General features: G+C 37.1%; 1 protein-coding gene across 4 annotated transcripts in view; it reads left to right on the top strand.

The window, feature by feature from the left end:
• The window catches only part of MICU3 (mitochondrial calcium uptake family member 3), a 96,470-nt gene that overhangs the window by 21,753 nt on the left and 56,128 nt on the right, over positions 1 to 18,589 (top strand). For all 4 annotated transcript variants that reach the window (XR_004347895.1, XM_032618591.1, XM_032618590.1 and 1 more), the window contains exon 2: positions 16,654 to 16,807. Coding sequence is in view for 3 of the 4 variants with exons in the window: in XM_032618591.1 (XP_032474482.1) it covers positions 16,654 to 16,807 (154 nt within the window). In the remaining variant the exon portion in view is untranslated. The remainder of the gene's footprint in view (positions 1 to 16,653; positions 16,808 to 18,589) is intronic.

Genomic DNA, 18,589 nt, shown 5'->3' with positions numbered 1-18,589 from the left:
GATTTTAACAGTATTGATTCTTCCATTCCAAGAACATGGTATATCTTTCCATCTATTTGTGTTATCTTCAGTTTCTTTCATCAGAATCTTATAGTTTTCAGAGTAGAGGTCTTTTGCCTCCTTAGGTATGTTCATTGCTAGGTGTTTTATTCTTTTTGATGTAATGGTAAATGGGATTGTTTCCTTAATTTCTGTTTCTGATACTTCATTATTAGTGTATAGATATGCAACAGATTTCTGTATATTAATTTTGTATCCTGCAACTTTTCCAAATTCATTGATGAGCTCTGGTAGTTTTCTGCTGGTGTCTTTAGGATTTTCTATGTATAGTATCATGTCATCTGCAAACAGTGCCAGTTTTACTTCTTCCTTTCTAATTTGGATTCCTTTTATTTCTTTTTCTTCATTGATTGCTGTGGCTAGGACTTCCAAAACCATGTTGAATAAAAGTTGTAAGAGTGGGCATCCTGATCTTAGAGGAAATGCTCTCAGCTTTTCACCATTGAGTATAATGTTAGCTGTGGGTTTGTCATATATAGGCCTTATTATGTTGAGGTATGTTCCCTCTATGCCCACTTTCTGGAGATTTTTTTTTTTTTTTGGTACGCGGGCCTCTCACTGTTGTGGCTTCTCCCGTTGAGGGGCACAGGCTCCGGATGCGCAGGCTCAGCAGCCATGGCTCACGGGCCTAGCTGCTCTGCAGCATGTGGGATCCTCCCAGACCAGGGCACGAACCCGTGTCCCCTGCATCGGCAGGCGGACCCTCAACCACTGCACCACCAGGGAAGCCCTTGGAGAGTTTTTATCATAAATGGATGTTGAATTTTATCAGAAGCATTTTCTGCATCTATTGAGATGATTATATGGTTTTTACTCTTCAATTTGTTAATATGGTGTATCACATTGATTGATTTGTGAGTATGGAAAAATCCTTGCATCCCTGGAATAAATCCCACTTGATCATGACGTGTGATCCTTTTAATGTATTGTTAGATTCAGTTTGCTAGTATTTTGTTGAGGATTTTTGCATCTATGTTCATCAATGATATTGGCCTGCAATTTTCTTCTTTGTGATATCTTTGTCTGGTTTTGGTATCAGGGTGATGCTGCCCTCATAAAATTTGTTTGGAAGTGTGCCTTCCTTTGCAATTTCCTGGAAGCAGTAAAATGAAAAGGCAAATTTAAAGTCTCTTCTACCTCTAGATTTCTATGATTTCATTTTTCTGTTGTGTTACCTTAAGCTGACAAATAGGATAATTTATGTGCCAACTCTGAGATCCATTCCGGGTAGTTGTCAGTAGCAGTTTTGCAACATCTTTTTGATATAAAAAATTCCATTTTCCCAAAAAAAGATGCCACATCTAAAAATATTGCACTGATACCTTAACTTAAACTTACAATGTCTGTATTTTTCCTGTTCTGTGAAAAATGGTTCTATAAAAATTTTTAACATATCTAATTAGAATATGCCCACTAGAAGCCAAGAAATCATAATTGTATTATATTTAATAGTAATATTTGGAGAGGGCAGACAGCAGAAGCAAGAAGAACTACAGTCCTGCAGCCCGTGGAACAAAAAACACATTCACAGAAAGACAGACAAGATGAAAAGGCAGAGGGCTATGTACCAGATGAAGGAACAAGATAAAACCCCAGAAAACAACAAAATGAAGTGGAGATAGGCAACCTTCCAGAAAAAGAATTCAGAATAATGATAGTGAAGGTGATCCAGGACCTGGGATATAGAATGGAGGCAGAGGTCAAGAAGATGCAAGAAATGTTTAACAAAGACCTAGAAGAATTAAAGAACAAACAAACAGAGATGAACAATACAATAACTGAAATGAAAACTACACTAGAAGGAATCAATAGCAGAATAACTGAGACAGAAGAATGGGTAAGTGACCTGGAAGACAGAATGGTGGAATTCACTGCTGCGGAACAGAATAAGGAAAAAAGAACGAAAAGAAATGAAGACAGCCTAAGAGACCTCTGGGGCAAAATTAAACACAACAACATTTGCATTATAGGAGTCCCAGAAGGAGAAGAGACAGAGAAAGGACCTGAGAAAACATTGGAAGAGATTATAGTCAAAAACTTCCCTAACATGGAAAAGGAAATAGCCACCCAAGTCCAGGAAGCACAGAGAGTCCCATACAGGATAAACCCAAGGAGAAACATGCCGAGACACACGGTAATCAACTTGGCAAAAATTAAAGACAAAGAAAAATTGTTGAATGCAGCAAGGGAAAAATGACAAATAACATACAAGGGAACTCCCATAAGGTTAACAGCTGATTTCTCAGCAGAAACTCTACAAGCCAGAGGGAGTGGCATGATATACTTAAAGTGATGAAAGGGAAGAACCTACAACCAAGATTACTCTACCCAGCAAGGATCTCATTCAGATTCGATGGAGAAATCAAAAGCTTTACAGAAAAGCAAAAATGAAGAGAATTCAGCACCACCAAACCAGCTCTACAACAAATGCTAAAGGAACTTCTCTAAGTGGGAAACACAAGAGAAGAAAAGGACCTACAAAAACAAACCCAAAACAATTAAGAAAATGGTCATAGGAATATACATATTGATAATTACCTTAAACGTGAATGGATTAAATGCTCCAACCAAAAGACACAGGCTTGCTGAATGGATACAAAAACAAGACCCATATATATGCTGTCTACAAGAGACCCACTTCAGATATAGGGACACATACAGACTGAAAGTGAGCGGAAAAAGATATTCCATGCAAATAGAAATCAAAAGAAATCTGGAGTAGCAATACTCATATCAGATAAAATAGACTTTAAAATAATGTTACAAGAGACAAGGAAGGACACTACATAATGACAAGATATAACAATTATGTGTGCACCCAACATAGGAGCACCTCAATACATAAGGCAACTGCTAACAGCTATAAAAGAGGAAATCGACAGTAACACAGTAATAGTGGGGGACTTTAACACCTCACTTACACCAATGGACAGATCATCAAAAATGAAAATAAATAAGGAAACAGAAGCTTTAAGTAACACAATAGACCAGATAGATTTAATTGATATATATAGGACATTCCACCCAAAAATAGCAGATTACACTTTATTCTCAAGTGAGCATGGAACATTCTCCAGGATAGATCACATCTTGAGTCACAAATCAAGCCTCAGTAAATTTAAGAAAATTGAAATCATATCAAGCATATTTTCTGACCACAACGCTATGAGATTTGAAATGAATTACAGGGAAAATAATGTAGTAAACACAAGCTCACAGAGGCTAAACAATACACTACTAAATAACCAAGAGATCACTGAAGAAATCTAAGAGGAAATAAAAAAATACCTAGAGACAAATGACAATAAAAACACGACGATCCAAAACCTATGGGATGCAGCAAAAGCAGTTCTAAGAGGGAAGTTTATAGCTATACAAGCCTACCTCAAGAAACAAGAAAAATCTCAAACAATCTAACCTTACACCTAAAGGAACTAGAGAAGCAAGAAGAAACAAAACCCAAAGTTAGCAGAAGGAGAGAAATCATAAAGATCAGAGCAGAAATAAATGAAATACAAACAAAGAAAACAATAGCAAAGATTAATAAAACTAAAAGCTGGTTCTTAGAGAAGATAAAAAAAATTGATAAACCACTGGCCACTCATCAAGAAAAAGAGGGAGAGGACTCAAATCAATAAAATTAGAAATGAAAAAGGAGAAGTTACAACAGACACCGCAGAAATACAAAGCATCCTAAGAGACTACTACAAGCAACTCTATGCCAATAAAATGGACAACCTGGAAGAAATGGACAAATTCTTAGAAAGGTATAACCTTCTAAGACTGAACCAGGAAGAAATAGAAAATATGAAGAGATCAATCACAAGCACTGAAATTGAAACTGTGATTAGAAATCTTCCAACAAACAAAAGTTCAGGACCAGATGGCTTCACAGGTGAATTCTGTCAAACATTTAGAGAATAGCTAACACCATCCTTCTCAAACTCTTCCAAAAATTTGCAGAGGAAGGGACACTCCCAAACTCATTCTATGAGGCCACCATCACCCTGATACCAAAACCAGACAAAGATACTACAAAAAAAGAAAATTACAGACCAATATCACTGATGAATATAGATGCAAAAATCCTCAACAGAATTCTAGGAAACAGAATCCAACAACACATTCAAAGGATCATACCATGGTCAAGTGGGATTTATCCCAGGGATACAAGGATTCTTCAACATGCGCAAATCAATCAATGGGATACACCATATTAACAAATTGAAGAAGAAAAACCATATGATCATCTTAGTAGATGCAGAAAAAGCTTTTGACAAAATTTAACACCCATTTATGATAAAAACTCTCCAGAAAGTGGGCATAGAGGGAACCTACTTCAACATAATAAAGGCCATATATGACAAACCCACAGCAAACATCATTCTCAATGGTGAAAAACTGAAAGCATTTCCTCTAAGATCAGGAACAAGACAAGGATGTCCACTCTCACCACTGTTATTCAACATAGTTTTGGAAGTCCTAGCAATGGCAATCAGAGATGAAAAAGAAATAAAAGGAATACAGATTGGAAGAGAGGAAGTAAAACTGTTACTGTTTGCATATGACATGATACTATACATAGAGAATCCTAAAGATGTCACCAGAAAACTACTAGAGCTAATCAATGCATTTGGTAAAGTTGCAGGATACAAAATTAATGCACTGAAATCTCTTGCATTCCTATACACCAATGATGAAAAATCTGAAAGAGAAATTAAGCAAACACTCCCATTTACCATTGCAACAAAAAGAATAAAATACCTAGGATTAAACCTACCTAGGGAGACAAAAGACCTGTATGCAGAAAACTATAAGAACTGATGAACGAAATTAAAGATGATACCAACAGATGGGGAGATATACCATGTTCTTGGATTCGAAGAATCAATATTGTGAAAATGACTATACTACCCAAAGCAATCTACAGATTCAATGCAATCCCTATCAAATTGCAAATTACAGAAATAGAACAAAAAAATCTTAAAATTTGTATGGAGACACAAAAGACCTCGAATAGCCAAAGGAGTCTTCAGGGAAAAAAAGCAGAGCTGGAGGAAACAGGCTCCTTGACTTCAGACTATACTACAAAGGTACAATAATCAAGACAATATGGTACTGGCACAAGAACAGAAACATAGATCAACGGAACAAGACAGAAAGCCCAGAGATAAACCCACGCACCTATGGTCAACTAATCTATGACAAAGGAGGCAAGGATATACAATGGAGAAAGGACAGTCTCTTCAGTAAGTGGTGCTGGAAAACTGGACAACTACATGTAAAAGAATGAATGTAGAACACTGCCTAACACCATACACAAAAATAAACTCAAAATGTATTACAGACCTACATGTAAGACCGGGCACTATAAAACTCTTAGAGAAAAACATAGGAAGAACACTCTTTGACATAAATCACAGCAAGATCTTTTTTGATCCACCTCCTAGAGTAATGGAAATAAAAACAAAAATAAACAAATCAGACCTAATGAAACTTAAAAGCTTTTGCAGAGGAAAGGAAACCATAAACAAGATGAATAGACAGCCCTCAGAATGGGAGAAAATATTTGAAAACGAATCAACGGACAAAGGATTAATCTCCAAAATATATAAACAGCTCATGCAGCTCAATATGAAAAAAACAAACAACCCAATCCAAATATGGGCAGAAGACCTAAATAGACATTTCTCCAAAGAAGACATACAGATGTCCAGGAAGCACATGAAAAGCTGTTCAACATCACTAATTATTAGAGAAATGCAAATCAAACCTACAATGAGGTATCACCTCACATCAGCTAGAATGGGCATCATCAGAAAATCTACAAACAACAAATGCTGGAGAGGGTGTGGAGAAAAGGGAACCCTCTTGCACTGTTGGTGGGAATGTAAATTGATACAGCCACTATGGAGAACAGTTTGGAGGTTCCTTAAAAAACTAAAAGTAGAATTACCATATGATCCAGCAATCCCACTACTGGGCATATACCCAGAGAAAACCATAATTCAAAAAGACACATGCACTCCAATGTTCATTGCAGCACTATTTGCAATAGCCAGGTCATGGAAGCAACCTAAATGCCCATCGACAGATGAATGGATAAAGAAGATGTGTTACATGTATAAAATGGCATATTACTCAGCCATAAAAAGGAACGAAATTGGGTCATTTGTTGAGACATGGGTGGATCTAGAGACTGTCATATATAGTGAAGTAAGTCAGAAAAAGAAAAACAAATATTGTGTATTGACGCATATATGTGGAACCTAGAAAAATGGTACAGATGAACCAGTTTGCAGGGCAGAAATTGAGACACAGATGTAGAGAACAAATGTATGGACACCAGCGGGGAAAGCCGCGGGAGTGGGGGGTGGTGGTGGTGTGATGAATTGGGAGATTGGGATTGACATGTATACACTGATGTGTATAAAACTGATAACTTAGAAGAACCTGCTGTATAAAAAAGTAAATAAAATTTAAAAATTAAAAAAATAATATTTGTGAAGATCACACATGCTGTAGCTTCATTATTTTAAGTTTGATGATACTTTATTTTCACAATGAATTGTTCTTTATTAATGAAAGAAATGAAGTTCTTAGAAATTAAAATTTAAAATTCTAATTTTGAATAGTGGACTTAAGCGAATTTGCCTGCTGCTTGAACCCCTGTGTATCACTTATATTCTTGGCTAAGGTCCCCAGTCTGGGTCTTGTACTTGGTTCAGGATTTTGCCAAATAAATCGTATGCTACATCTTCTACACCTTTCCTGTGCTGGCTTCTTGCCCCTCCACTGCTGCCCTCTCTTGCAGTCAGTCCTCCACGTAGCAAAAAGTGTAATCTACCAAATTTGAATCTCTTTCAAATTATATTTATGTTTGTTTTTTCTCTAATGATAACCAAGCACCTTCTTCTATGTTGTAACTCCCAGTATTCAGTTAAATGTGAAAACCTATATTCTTCTCTTTCTGGCCTTCCCTAATTCATATACTGATAAAATTCTCATCAGTTATACTGTCCTTTTTTTTTTTTTCGGTACGCGGGCCTCTCACTGTTGTGGCCTCTCCCATTGCGGAGCACAGGCCCCAGACGCGCAGGCTCAGCGGCCATGGCTCACGGGCCCAGCCGCTCCGCGGTACGCAGAATCCTCCCGGACCGGGGCACGAACCCGTGTCCCCTGCATCGGCAGGCGGACCCTCAACCACTGCGCCACCAGGGAAGCCCTATACTGTCCATTTTTGTTGTTGTTGTTATTCCTGTAGTCAGAAGCTAGAATTTGTGAATTTTACTGTCCTTTTTGGAAAGATATCATAGAAGCAAAAATTATTCTTTATTTTAGGAGAAAATTGGTAATGTATAACTGAAAGAAGGCAACAGAAGTAATATATACCTAGTATCAGTAATTACTTTAAAAAGTTAAGTACTGTTTTAAAATCTAAATATGAAAAAAAGGAAAACTTGAATTACCCAGTTTTTATATGTTGCAGTCACTTGGCAGGAGTGCCTGAGAATTGAGTGCTCCAAATTTCAAGACTTAAGCCAGAAGTTATTAACACTTTTGCCTGAATCTGCACTTAAGAAGAGATTCATGTTACTGGAATTTTTACTCTATTAAAATAAAAAACAGTCAAGGGCTTCCCTGGTGGCGCAGTGGTTGAGAGTCCGCCTGCCGATGCAGGGGACACGGGTTCGTGCCCCGGTCCGGGAAGATCCCACATGCCGCGGAGCGGCTGGGCCCGTGAGCCATGGCCGCTGAGCCTGCGCGTCCGGAGCCTGTGCTGCGCAACGGGAGAGGCCACGACAGTGAGAGGCCCGCGTACCGCAAAAAAAAAAAAAAAAACAGTCAAAATTAAAAATAAATCCCATAAGGCTTCTTATTACAATAGGTAACTTAAACAATTACCAACATTAGTTATGAAGATGGTATGTTTGAACAACTTTGAAAAGATGGATACACCTAAGTTATAATGTGGTACCTTTCTCACTAAAGCTTTAGGTTCTCTTTTATTATCTCAGTCTAGATTCCCAGCTTGGAATCAGAAGCCTCTCTTCTGGTTGTCCTTCACTGCCATCTGACCCACACTCAGTATCCCTTTGGCTATTTATTATCCCATTCCCAATTATCTTTTCATCCATAAGCATTCATTCATTCATGCAATAAACATTTACCAAGCCCCTTAGATATGCCAGGCTCTATGTTAATCATATGTAGACAGGTAACTGCAGCACAGTATGAATGGGGAGGAAAGAGTACAAGTGACAGAACAGTCGGATATATAAAGGAAATAGCTAGGATTTATCCAAGGTACAGGGTTAACTCTCAGGGAAGTTATATTGTCAAAGTCTAAGATATGTTAATACAAAGGATGTGATTAAGTAGGATTGATTTGGAGTAGCATCTTATATAGTAGAGAGGGTGTGGCAGCAGAAGTTTTCTTGCAGGTCGCTTTCCTAAGAGTCTGACTAAAAGAATCCCATTGACCTTTTGATATGGAGCAAAGGTTCATCTCCTTGGCAGTAGCTGCAAAGGTATCAGGGCTCACCTCCAGAGAAACTGAAAAGCTGAACAGGAAACGGAAGTTGATCTAAAATATTTCTGGAGCTGGCCATTGCTCAGAGACCAGTACAGTTCCCAGAGCTCATTCCAGGCATAGAGTGAAGTTTGACTCATTCTTGTTTCTATCAACAGGCTATGACTAGACTTTGGTTAGGATTAGCTTAGTTGGTTTCATGAAGTTCTAGCAGTAGGCAACCACTGAATTTATTGATAACTAGTGGATCTCTATAGCAGAGAGAGTCTAGAATGAGGCATCAGGGAGACCTGGTAAATAGCAGCTTAATACCAAGCACTGGAGTGGGGAGCTTAGCACGCGCTGTAGTTCCAGGGGAGCTACTAAAGGATCGGGAGAAGGTCTCAGGCACAGGTAGGAAATCAGGTACTGGAACTGGGAAATAAAGGATGGATTCTGATGATAAGAATCAAATCAGAAAAAAAAAAAAAAAAAAGAATCAAATCAGGAGCTCAGTTCCTGGTCCCAGAACAAGACAGACACCATCACCCAAATCTCTGGCCTTAAAATCTTTGGACACCTCCAACTTGAGACAGGATTGGTTCCAGAGACTGATGTGAAGCAACTACAAATAGTCCTTAAGTATCTTCAACCTCAGATGGTGAGAGGAAGAGGGAGTCAAGGACACTATTTCAGTATCAGAGTTCTCACAATAAAGACTCTGGTTCTTACAAAAAACAGGGAAAACTTGAATTCAAGGTACAAATAATATTAATTGAATTCAATCTCTCTTTTTTTTAACAATGTCTTTTTTTTTTTTTGGCTGCGTTGGGTCTTCATTGCTGTGCATGGGCTTTCTCTAGTTGCCGTGAGCGGGGGCTGCTCTTCATTGCAGTGCACGGCTTCTCATTGCGGTGGCTTCTCTTGTGGAGCACGGGCTCTAGGCACATGGGCTTCAGTAGTTGTGGCACGTGGGCTTCAGTAGTTGTGGCTTGCGGGTTCTAGAGCACAGGCTCAGTAGTTGTGGCACACAGGCTTAGTTGCCCCGCGGCATGTGGGATCTTCCCAGACCAGGGCTCGAACCTGTGTCCCCTGCATTGGCAGGTGGATTCTTAACTACTGCGCAACCAGGGAAGTCCTGAATTCAATCTTTTAAGAAGTTTTAATTAGAGCAAAATTTTTAGATCGATAATTAATAAACTCCGTGGTTTGATGTTCTACTTATTGCCTGACAAAAATTACGTTTCAGTCTTCCTGCATTTAAGAGGTTTCTCAATGGGTCTGCTGATAATAACAAAAACTAAACAAAAAACAAAGAAAGAAGGCAAGAGTACATGCAGAAAAAGGATTTCACCTTATAAAGTAGGCCATTTTAAAGAGGCATCTTCAGGAAAAAAATGGAACGTGAAAACTGTGTTGTATTTACTTTGGAGAGATTACTTCTTAGAAGCTAAACTAGCTGGTCTTCAGCTCGATCTGTACTTCTACTGCCCTCCAGCTTCTTAGAGACTATTTCTTCTTCTAGCCGTTATAAGCCTACAGGTTTTCTCTTTACTATTTCTTAACGATTTAAAGGCTGTCACTTCCTCAGCTTCCCAAATATTTGTGTGTGTGTGTTTTTTTTAAGATGTTGGGGGTAGGAGTTTATTAATTAATTAATTTTTGCTGTGTTGGGTGTTCGTTTTTGTGCGAGGGCTTTCTCAAGTTGTGGCAAGCGGGGGCCACTCTTCATCGCGGTGCACGGGCCTCTCACTGTCGCGGCCTTTCTTGTTGCGGAGCACAGGCTCCAGATGCGCAGGCTCAGTAGTTGTGGCTCACAGGCCTAGTTGCTCCGCGGCATGTGGGAACCTCCCAGACCAGAGCTCGAACCCGTGTCCCCTGCATTGGCAGGAAGATTCTCAACCACTGCGCCACCAGGGAAGCCCCCAAATATTTGTTTTTTAATTTGACTGTCAACCTATAGAAATTAAGAATTTTTCTTAAATGAACATGACTTGTATAACACATGTCAGTCTCTTCCCTGTGGTTCACAAATGGTCTAGTTATACTTTACCACTTTTGAAAGGCTTATTTTTTAGGTACATAATATTGGATTTATAATAAAGATTTACATTTTAGCAATTAATGTCTTAACAACTAAATGGATATAATTCAGGTTTTTTGCTTTCTGGTTAATTTTCCCTCTCGCCTTAGGTACATTATACTTATTGATGACTTTTAACTGTATTGGCAATTTATGATGTAAAAAGTATAATTTACTGAAACAGTACATATTATAAAAGATGTTTAGATTAATTTTAGGTTTTGGAAATTGACTTTTAAAAGATATACTTGAGATATATATATATATATTTTTTTGGCCTTGCTGCACAGCATGCGGGATCTTAGTTCCCTGACCAGGGATTGAACCCAGGCCTCAGGGCCCCCTGTGGTGGAAGGGCGGAGTCCTAAGGGAATTCCCAAGATATACTGGATTTAGATGAGCAAAAAAGGTATTAAAGTAGATCGGCCAGTGAATACTGGTGTAATTAACCTGCTCCTTGTAATATAAGGATCATACCCACAGATTCAGGCCAGTATGCTCGAGGGAAATGGTTGTATTTGTTTTTTGAAAGGCTCAGAACATTAACATGATACAAGATTGTTGTCATTGCCAAGAGGATTAGAAAACCAGTTTGAGTATCATTTTCTACCTTTATTTATTGATTCGTGCTTCTGAGTGTTCATAGTAGTGATGTTAAAATAACTTCAGAAGGTTTAGATTTTTTAAACTTTGGAAAGTTCAAAAGCAAAGCTGAATCTTTTAAAGGTCTGAATTCCTTCTGACCTTTGGTGGTCTACTGGCCTGAAGCTGTCCGTTTTCTCAGAGATTCTAGTAGGTCAGGTCAGGTGTCCTCAGCTGACCTTCATGGACTGCTGCTCCTTGTCAACCTCCAAAACACTGTAAAGTTTAACTTGGTTAGAACTCTACCACAGTAAAAAAAAAAAAAAAAAGAAAAATTATTCTTCATCTGTGCCATTAGAGCATTCATTAAGAAAATAGTCTGTTCATAAACTGCAGAGAAAGAGGCATGTAGACAACTGAAAGGTTTGAAAGTAGACATAATTAAACCAAGCTTACTTATTTATATTTGTCCCTAAAAGAGTTTTAGACAAAGTTATCTTCCAATTGACTAATTATTTTATAATTAATTCTTTTGTATGTAGTAGGCACACGCAAAGTGCTGAATGAATGAATCCACGTTAGCTCAGTAGCTGAAATTAAATATTCATCTTGGAAACCAAAAATAGTTAAAAGATAATGTGAATAGTATAGAGTTTTGTCCGATTCCTTTTGAGTTTTTGTTTGGGGATTTCTGTTTATGCTTCTACTTGCCCAACACATTTTAATTTTTGGTAGGGGACCATATTTATGTTGTTATTCTGGTAGAAAGGTAAAAAAACAAGAGGACCAAATGATCTCTGAAGACCATTCTAATTCTAAACTCATTTATTTTCAGTGACCAAAGGAGACTAGGTAAACACCCATTCCTGATTTAAGGTGGAAGATAATTATCAAAACCAATAGTAAACATTGCATTTAATGGCAATTCATTAAAAGCATTCTCTGCAAACTATGGAACAAGACAAGAATGCTTAATATTCCTGATATTATTCAACATCATTTTTAGAAACTTAAACCTTTAGTAATTAAGACAATGAAGATGAGGTTTAAATATTAAGAAGTAAAAGTTACAACTGTTACTATTTTGAAAGAACTTATGATTATCTACCTAGAAAATCCAAGAAAAAAGTTATTAAGATTAATGAAGGAATTTAGTAAGGTTAGTTGGATACAAAGCAAATTACTAGTCAGTAGCTTTCCCATTCATCAGAAATAACCAATTGAAAATATAATAGCAATAAAAGGTTCCATTCACAATTACAGAGAAACTATGAAATGTATGAGTAAATCTACCAAAATTTTAAAAAAACTTATATGAGAAAACTGTAAAACTTTACTGAAAGATGTAGTTGAAGACCTGAATAAATAGACATCCGTGTTCCCAGTTGGGAAAAATCAAGTCATCCTAAATTACACCAAAATTCAATGTCCTCCCAAACAAAATATCAGTGGGATTTTTTTTTTTTTTTTGGCCATGCTGCGTGGCATGTGGGATCTTAGTTCCCTGACCATGCCCCCTGCATTGGAATTGTGGAGTCTTAACCACTGGACTGCAGGGAAGTCCCTCAGTGGGGTTTTTAAAACAGAATTTCACATCTTAATTTCACAGTTCACTTAGAAGAAAAAATTGCATATCAATCAGCACCAATATTTTGAAAAGATTGACAGTAAGATGGAGTCTTGCTTTACATAATGTCAGAAACATAATCAAAAGCTATAGCAATTAAAGCAGTATGGCATTTGAGTATGAACAGGCAAATCAGTCAGTGTAAGAGAACAGAAAGTGTAAAAACCAACCCAGGGACTTCCCTGGTGGCACAGTGGTTGGGAGTCCACCTACCAATGCAGGGAACACAGGTTCAATCCCTGGTCCAGGAGGATCCCACATGCTGCGGAGCAGCTAAGCCTGTGTGCTCACCTCAACTAGAGAAAGCCTGAGCGCAGCAACGAAGACCCAATGCAGACACAAATTAAAATTAATTAATTAATTAATTAAAAAAAAACCCCAAGTATTGATTTCCTGTTCTGCTCTCTATCCCATCCCATCCTTCAGCCAGATGAGCTCAGTCCTCCCAGTTGATGATAAGTAGACTGTTCTAGGATCAGGCCGGTTTACTGTGATCTCATGAGAAAATTGTTTTTTACTTTCTACAAGTCCGTGGTTCATTTGAGCAGTGCCTGGGTGTATTATTACATTATGTGATTTATTACACTAAATTGATCAGAAGCAATGGAGGAAGCAGCACAACTGCAGTAGCAGGAAGCCCATTTAAGCACCAAGGCTTTGGTTATCACTTTTATATGTAAATCATATTCTTCCCTTTTAGGATATATATTTTTTTGTCTGGGGCACAAACTATTCCCAAACTCCTCCCCACACCTTCTTTTAAGGTGATAAATAGACCAGTAGGCACCTAGTGCCATTATCAAAAATGATGGGTACTTTTGCTAAGGCAACAAGAGGTAGAACTCATACGTACAGTGGAGTTTTAATGACAACCTTGAACTCAGATTTCTTCTGATACCGTTCCTTGGGTGTTTAAAGAATACAAATTGTTCCACAGTTCTGCCTTTTTCTTTTTCTTTCTTTCTCTTAATATAGGATGGATTAGAGGCAAAAACCATAGTCCATTACTGTAAAATTTTAGGGAAATAGTGAGTGCTTAAACAAAGGTAGTAACAGTGGGTGGATGTGAGACATTAGAAGGAGAACAACGGGCTTCATTAATTGATTGTTAGTAGACATTAAGGAGAAAGAGGAGTTGTCAGCATCAGCTCACAGGTGGATCAGATTCCCAGCTGCAGTGGTCAGACAGCTTTGGCGTGCTGGGACTGGGCTTAAGGAAGGAAAGTTTGATGAGAAAACACAGGCACCTCGTGAGCAGTAATGGCAGCACCAGGTAAGGGCAGAAGTCACAGATCAAGTCCATATTAGGTCATAGGAAATAGGCAAAAATCGTGGTTCTGGATGTTAGATTGAAGCATGACTTCAGATTGTGGTGCAGAAACAGTGAGTGCTCCCCACTCAGTGGTCCTCCAGGAAATTCAATGGAGATGAGTCATGGTTGATTGGGGCCACCTAGGTCCAAGGAAGTGGCTTAGCAAGAAGAAAGCAGGAGAGTAAACTGTGGTCACAGACAGTATTGGTTTCCCTGCCCAAAGAGGAAGAAGAAACTGCTGGGATATATATGCAGAAGGAGACTTAAGATGGTAGATTGATCCCTGAGGAATATTCAGGGAGGAGTATTCAGGGAGATTATCGCTTGTTATTGACACTGAGTGATTGAGTGTCTCCTTACCCATGGTAGAGCCAAAATAACTTCCCAATACAAATGGATTACCTGATATTGCTATTAATATACTGCTGAGCTAGCTTATGTCTGGTACCAGGTTGCTTTATCTTTCTAAAGCACCATTTTCTTTGTGTCGTTGTTCCACTTAAGAATCTCCTAAAGCCATTTGCTTTCTGTCAGATTAAATCCTGGTGCTTTAGTCTTGCCTTCAGAAATTGATATCAATTTACCTACCCTTTTACATGAATGCAAATGTTCTGTTCCAGGAAGACTATTACTATCTTCAAATATGCCATGTAAATCTAGAATGCTCATATCTCTTCCTGACATTAAAATTCATATTTTCTTCTTCCTGAAGCTTCATATTAACCTCAATCTATTGTGCTTTTCTTCTATTTACTCTAACTTGACTTATTCTCTTTTCCATGTTTGTACCTTTTGTCTCTCCAAGTAGTATTTTGTCCCTCCATATAGATTGTATATTCCTTAAGGACTGAGATTGTAGATTCTCCCTATTTATACATGCCACTAAAAAATGGCATTAAAAATTTTCTTTTTAATTTTTTATTTGACTCCTGTAATTTTTTGAAAAGTCTTAGTCTTCAGAACAGTGGAAAAAGATTACTCATTTGCCTGGCTTTTCACTTAGTAAGGTGTAACTTAGAAATACAAAATGTAGTTTCCTTACTGAAACTTCTTATGGTTTGTTTGATACAACTTCTCAAAATATTAGATTTTTAAATAATTTTGACAATTTGTACATAATTTGCATAGTGACTTAGCAGACATAGAAGAGACAATAAAGAGATTAAGCCTGTCATCCTAAATAAGAATTATTTTCTGATATAATTTTTTATGAAATGTGTGAAAATATAATTTTTATATTGTTGCTAGTCATGTAAATTACTATAAACTCCCTGGAGGCAGTTTGATAATATGTATGAAATGATTTTGTTTGACCAATCAAGTTTACTCCTAGGAGTTTACCCCAAGGAACTATTTGTAGATATATTTAAATATTTTCAAGGCTGGTCATTATAACATTGTTTTATAATAGTAAAGTACTATGAATTAACTAAATAGTCAACCAGTTAGAATTCATTAATTGTGTTAAGCTACAAACATTTACTATTAAATATTATATAGTTACTAAAAATGGTCTACTAGACTATTTAGTGACATGGAAAAATGACACATGATATATTAACACATTATTGACTGGAGGATTTTGTAGCCATAATACGTCCCTGGTCAAAAATGTGTTAATAAGTAAAAAGGATCAGATTACTGAACAGCATAGTATAACCCCCATTTTTTGCCAAAAAAGAAAACAAAAACAGATGTGTCTATAAAATTTTAAATTCTATCTTCTAAATTATATATAGTAACTATGCATCGCTTTTGGAATCAGGAAAAAATCATTTTATTTAAAAAGTTGTTATAGTTCAGAGAGAAAATAAATAATAGTGAGAAATTATTTATCTACAAGGAAAGATCTTTAAGTAAGACAAAAGGAGATCCCCTTCCCCCCATATACACACACTCTTGATTCTGCTCATCTTAACCTTAGGTAGAATTCAGAGTGAACATTGGTGGTAACTCTACTGTACTGGTGTAGACTTAGCAACTTCAGTTCGAATCTAAGCTCTACCACTAAGTGGTTTCCTTAGTGGTCGCCATGAACAGCCTATCACACTTTCCCTTTCTTCTTTTAGAAAATTAATAGACTACAATGAAAAGAGTTCAGATTAAATAAATAAGCCTATATAGAGAGTACATAGTAGGCATTCAGCAAGTGTTGGTGTTCCTTCTGAAGAAACTACTAGGTCAGAAATTTAATGTTCTCTGAGACTGAAACTGAAGAAATAAATCGCAGGTCCTTCAAAGTGCCAGTGTAAAGTCTTCAGAACCTTAATGGTATTCATTGTGGGATCTTTTGAACATTAGTTCATTTTATTCATGTGGGTAATTATTTATAATATGATTAAGTTCTCCAGAAGACAATATTTTCACACTTTTTCATTTGTTCTGTTAATTCACTGTCAACATAATTGAAAACATTTATCATCTAAAAGGAGGTGTTACTTCACACAGTCCAGACTTACTTGCTTTCTTTACTTTAGGTTGCTGTTGGCAGAACAGACATTGAAGACCTAGATCTCTATGCAACATCTCGGGAAAGGCGATTTCGTTTGTTTGCTTCTGTAGAATGTGAAGGGCAGTTATTCATGACTCCATATGATTTTATTTTGGCTGTTACAACAGATGAGCCCAAATGTAAGTATATTTCTTCAGTTATCTCAATAATTTTATAAGATTTTTCTCTTGTCTCTAGTTTGTAAAAATGTGGAGCAGTATAAGTTTTAGAACAACTAAGCAAGCAATGTGGTGTTTCAAAAGATACTATGCTCTACAATGTTACCAGACTAGTATTTCTTATCAACTCCTACTGGTATCTTTTCTGTTTTCAGAAATTTCTGTTGTTTCCTCTTTCTCAGTACATCCAACTAAACACTGCCTTACTCTTTATAATAGGTTCTTACTCTGCCAAGTCAGTTCTTATATCCAGTCTAAACAGAATAACTCAGAGGGCTGGCTCCAGTTAGACCTGGACAAAAATTCTTCCCATATCTCTTCTGAATATGTCATGGCTCCTGCAGTGTAAATATAAGTTAATTGTTTTTCACCTTTCCATGTGTTAGAGCAGTGGTTCTCAAATTTGGGGGCATTATGTACATTCTTGCAAAGTTACTTTAATGTCTGACTTTAATAGAAGCCATCTGGATTCTCATATCTGCTTTTGTGTTCAATTTGTTGCAATGTATTGTTTTTCAGGAAGTATCTGAACAAAATCTGCCTCACAAATATAGAAGTAGGGAAAGGGAAGAGTATTTCAGTAGCCTTTTAGATAATTGTAGATATTCTTCTTTGGTATTGTATCAATACTTGGCTAATGGTAGTTTCTTAAAGTTTAGCTGCAATGTGGACTTTGAAACTTTTTTGTTATCTGTTTTGTTAAAATACATCGGCCTACATTGCACTTTGAATGGATCTTTTTCCCTTATATAATCTTGTAACATCAACTGGAAAATGTTGGTTTATTAAATTATGCAGATCTTCCAAATGTTGACATATCTCATTATACAATATTTTTTAAAAATCACATTCACTAATATTGTCATAATCGCATCAGAAAAGTTTTTACTTATTGGAAAGCTGTCAAATTCGTGTGTATACAAGTTTTCCAATATTCTGATTTTTACTTGAAATCTCAAATTTTATCATTAACAACAAATACTGTCGGTTTTCTTTAAGCAAGAAGCAACTTTGTTCATTTGTACAAAAATGTCTGCCAAATACCCAGGTCTAAATAACCATAATTTGTCTGTCAGTTATTCTTTCAAGTAAAAATTGGGTTCCATGAAAAAAAGGAACTAGTTCAGTTCACAACTCAAAAAATAATCAGAGTATTTTTTCTCAAGACAACCATAGTACTTTGGAAGGCAGCAGAAGTGCTTTTATGCACCTCTTCCCATTTCATCTCACAGAATATTAAATGACATGTAGTCAAGGACAACTATCAAATGGCAGGCACTGCACTAGGCACTGGAGATACAGTGGTGAGGGGAACGAAAGGTAAATGTTCTCCACCCTCATGGTGCTTGCAGTCTGGTGGAGGAAGCCAACACTGATCAACAAAATTTACATATAAACAACAAATTATAACTCAGTGCCATGAAAGAAAGTTTCTTGATTCTATGAGAGTGTAGTTTTGAGAAGTGACCTAGTCAGGTAGCTCAGAGAAATCTTCCTTGGGGAAATAAATATCACCATGAAATATGAAATCATAAGAGCTAGCTAGGTAAATGGGAAATCGGGAGTGGAGAATTTCAGCAGAAGAAACAGCGTGTGCTGAGGTGCCATGACAAGAAGGAGTGTGATACATTTGAGGAGTGGAAAAAAGATCTGGGTGGCTATAAGTGCAAAGAGCAAGGAGGAATATGGTATGTGGAATATGGGTAGGGCCAAATCATTCAGAGTCTGTAAGCTGATATTAAA

Source organism: Phocoena sinus, chromosome 21 (assembly GCF_008692025.1).
Source record: "Phocoena sinus isolate mPhoSin1 chromosome 21, mPhoSin1.pri, whole genome shotgun sequence".
NCBI classification, from domain to species: domain Eukaryota; kingdom Metazoa; phylum Chordata; class Mammalia; order Artiodactyla; family Phocoenidae; genus Phocoena; species Phocoena sinus.
The sequence above is the reverse complement of the archived record's forward strand: the minus strand, read 5'-3'. Positions and strand labels throughout refer to the sequence as shown.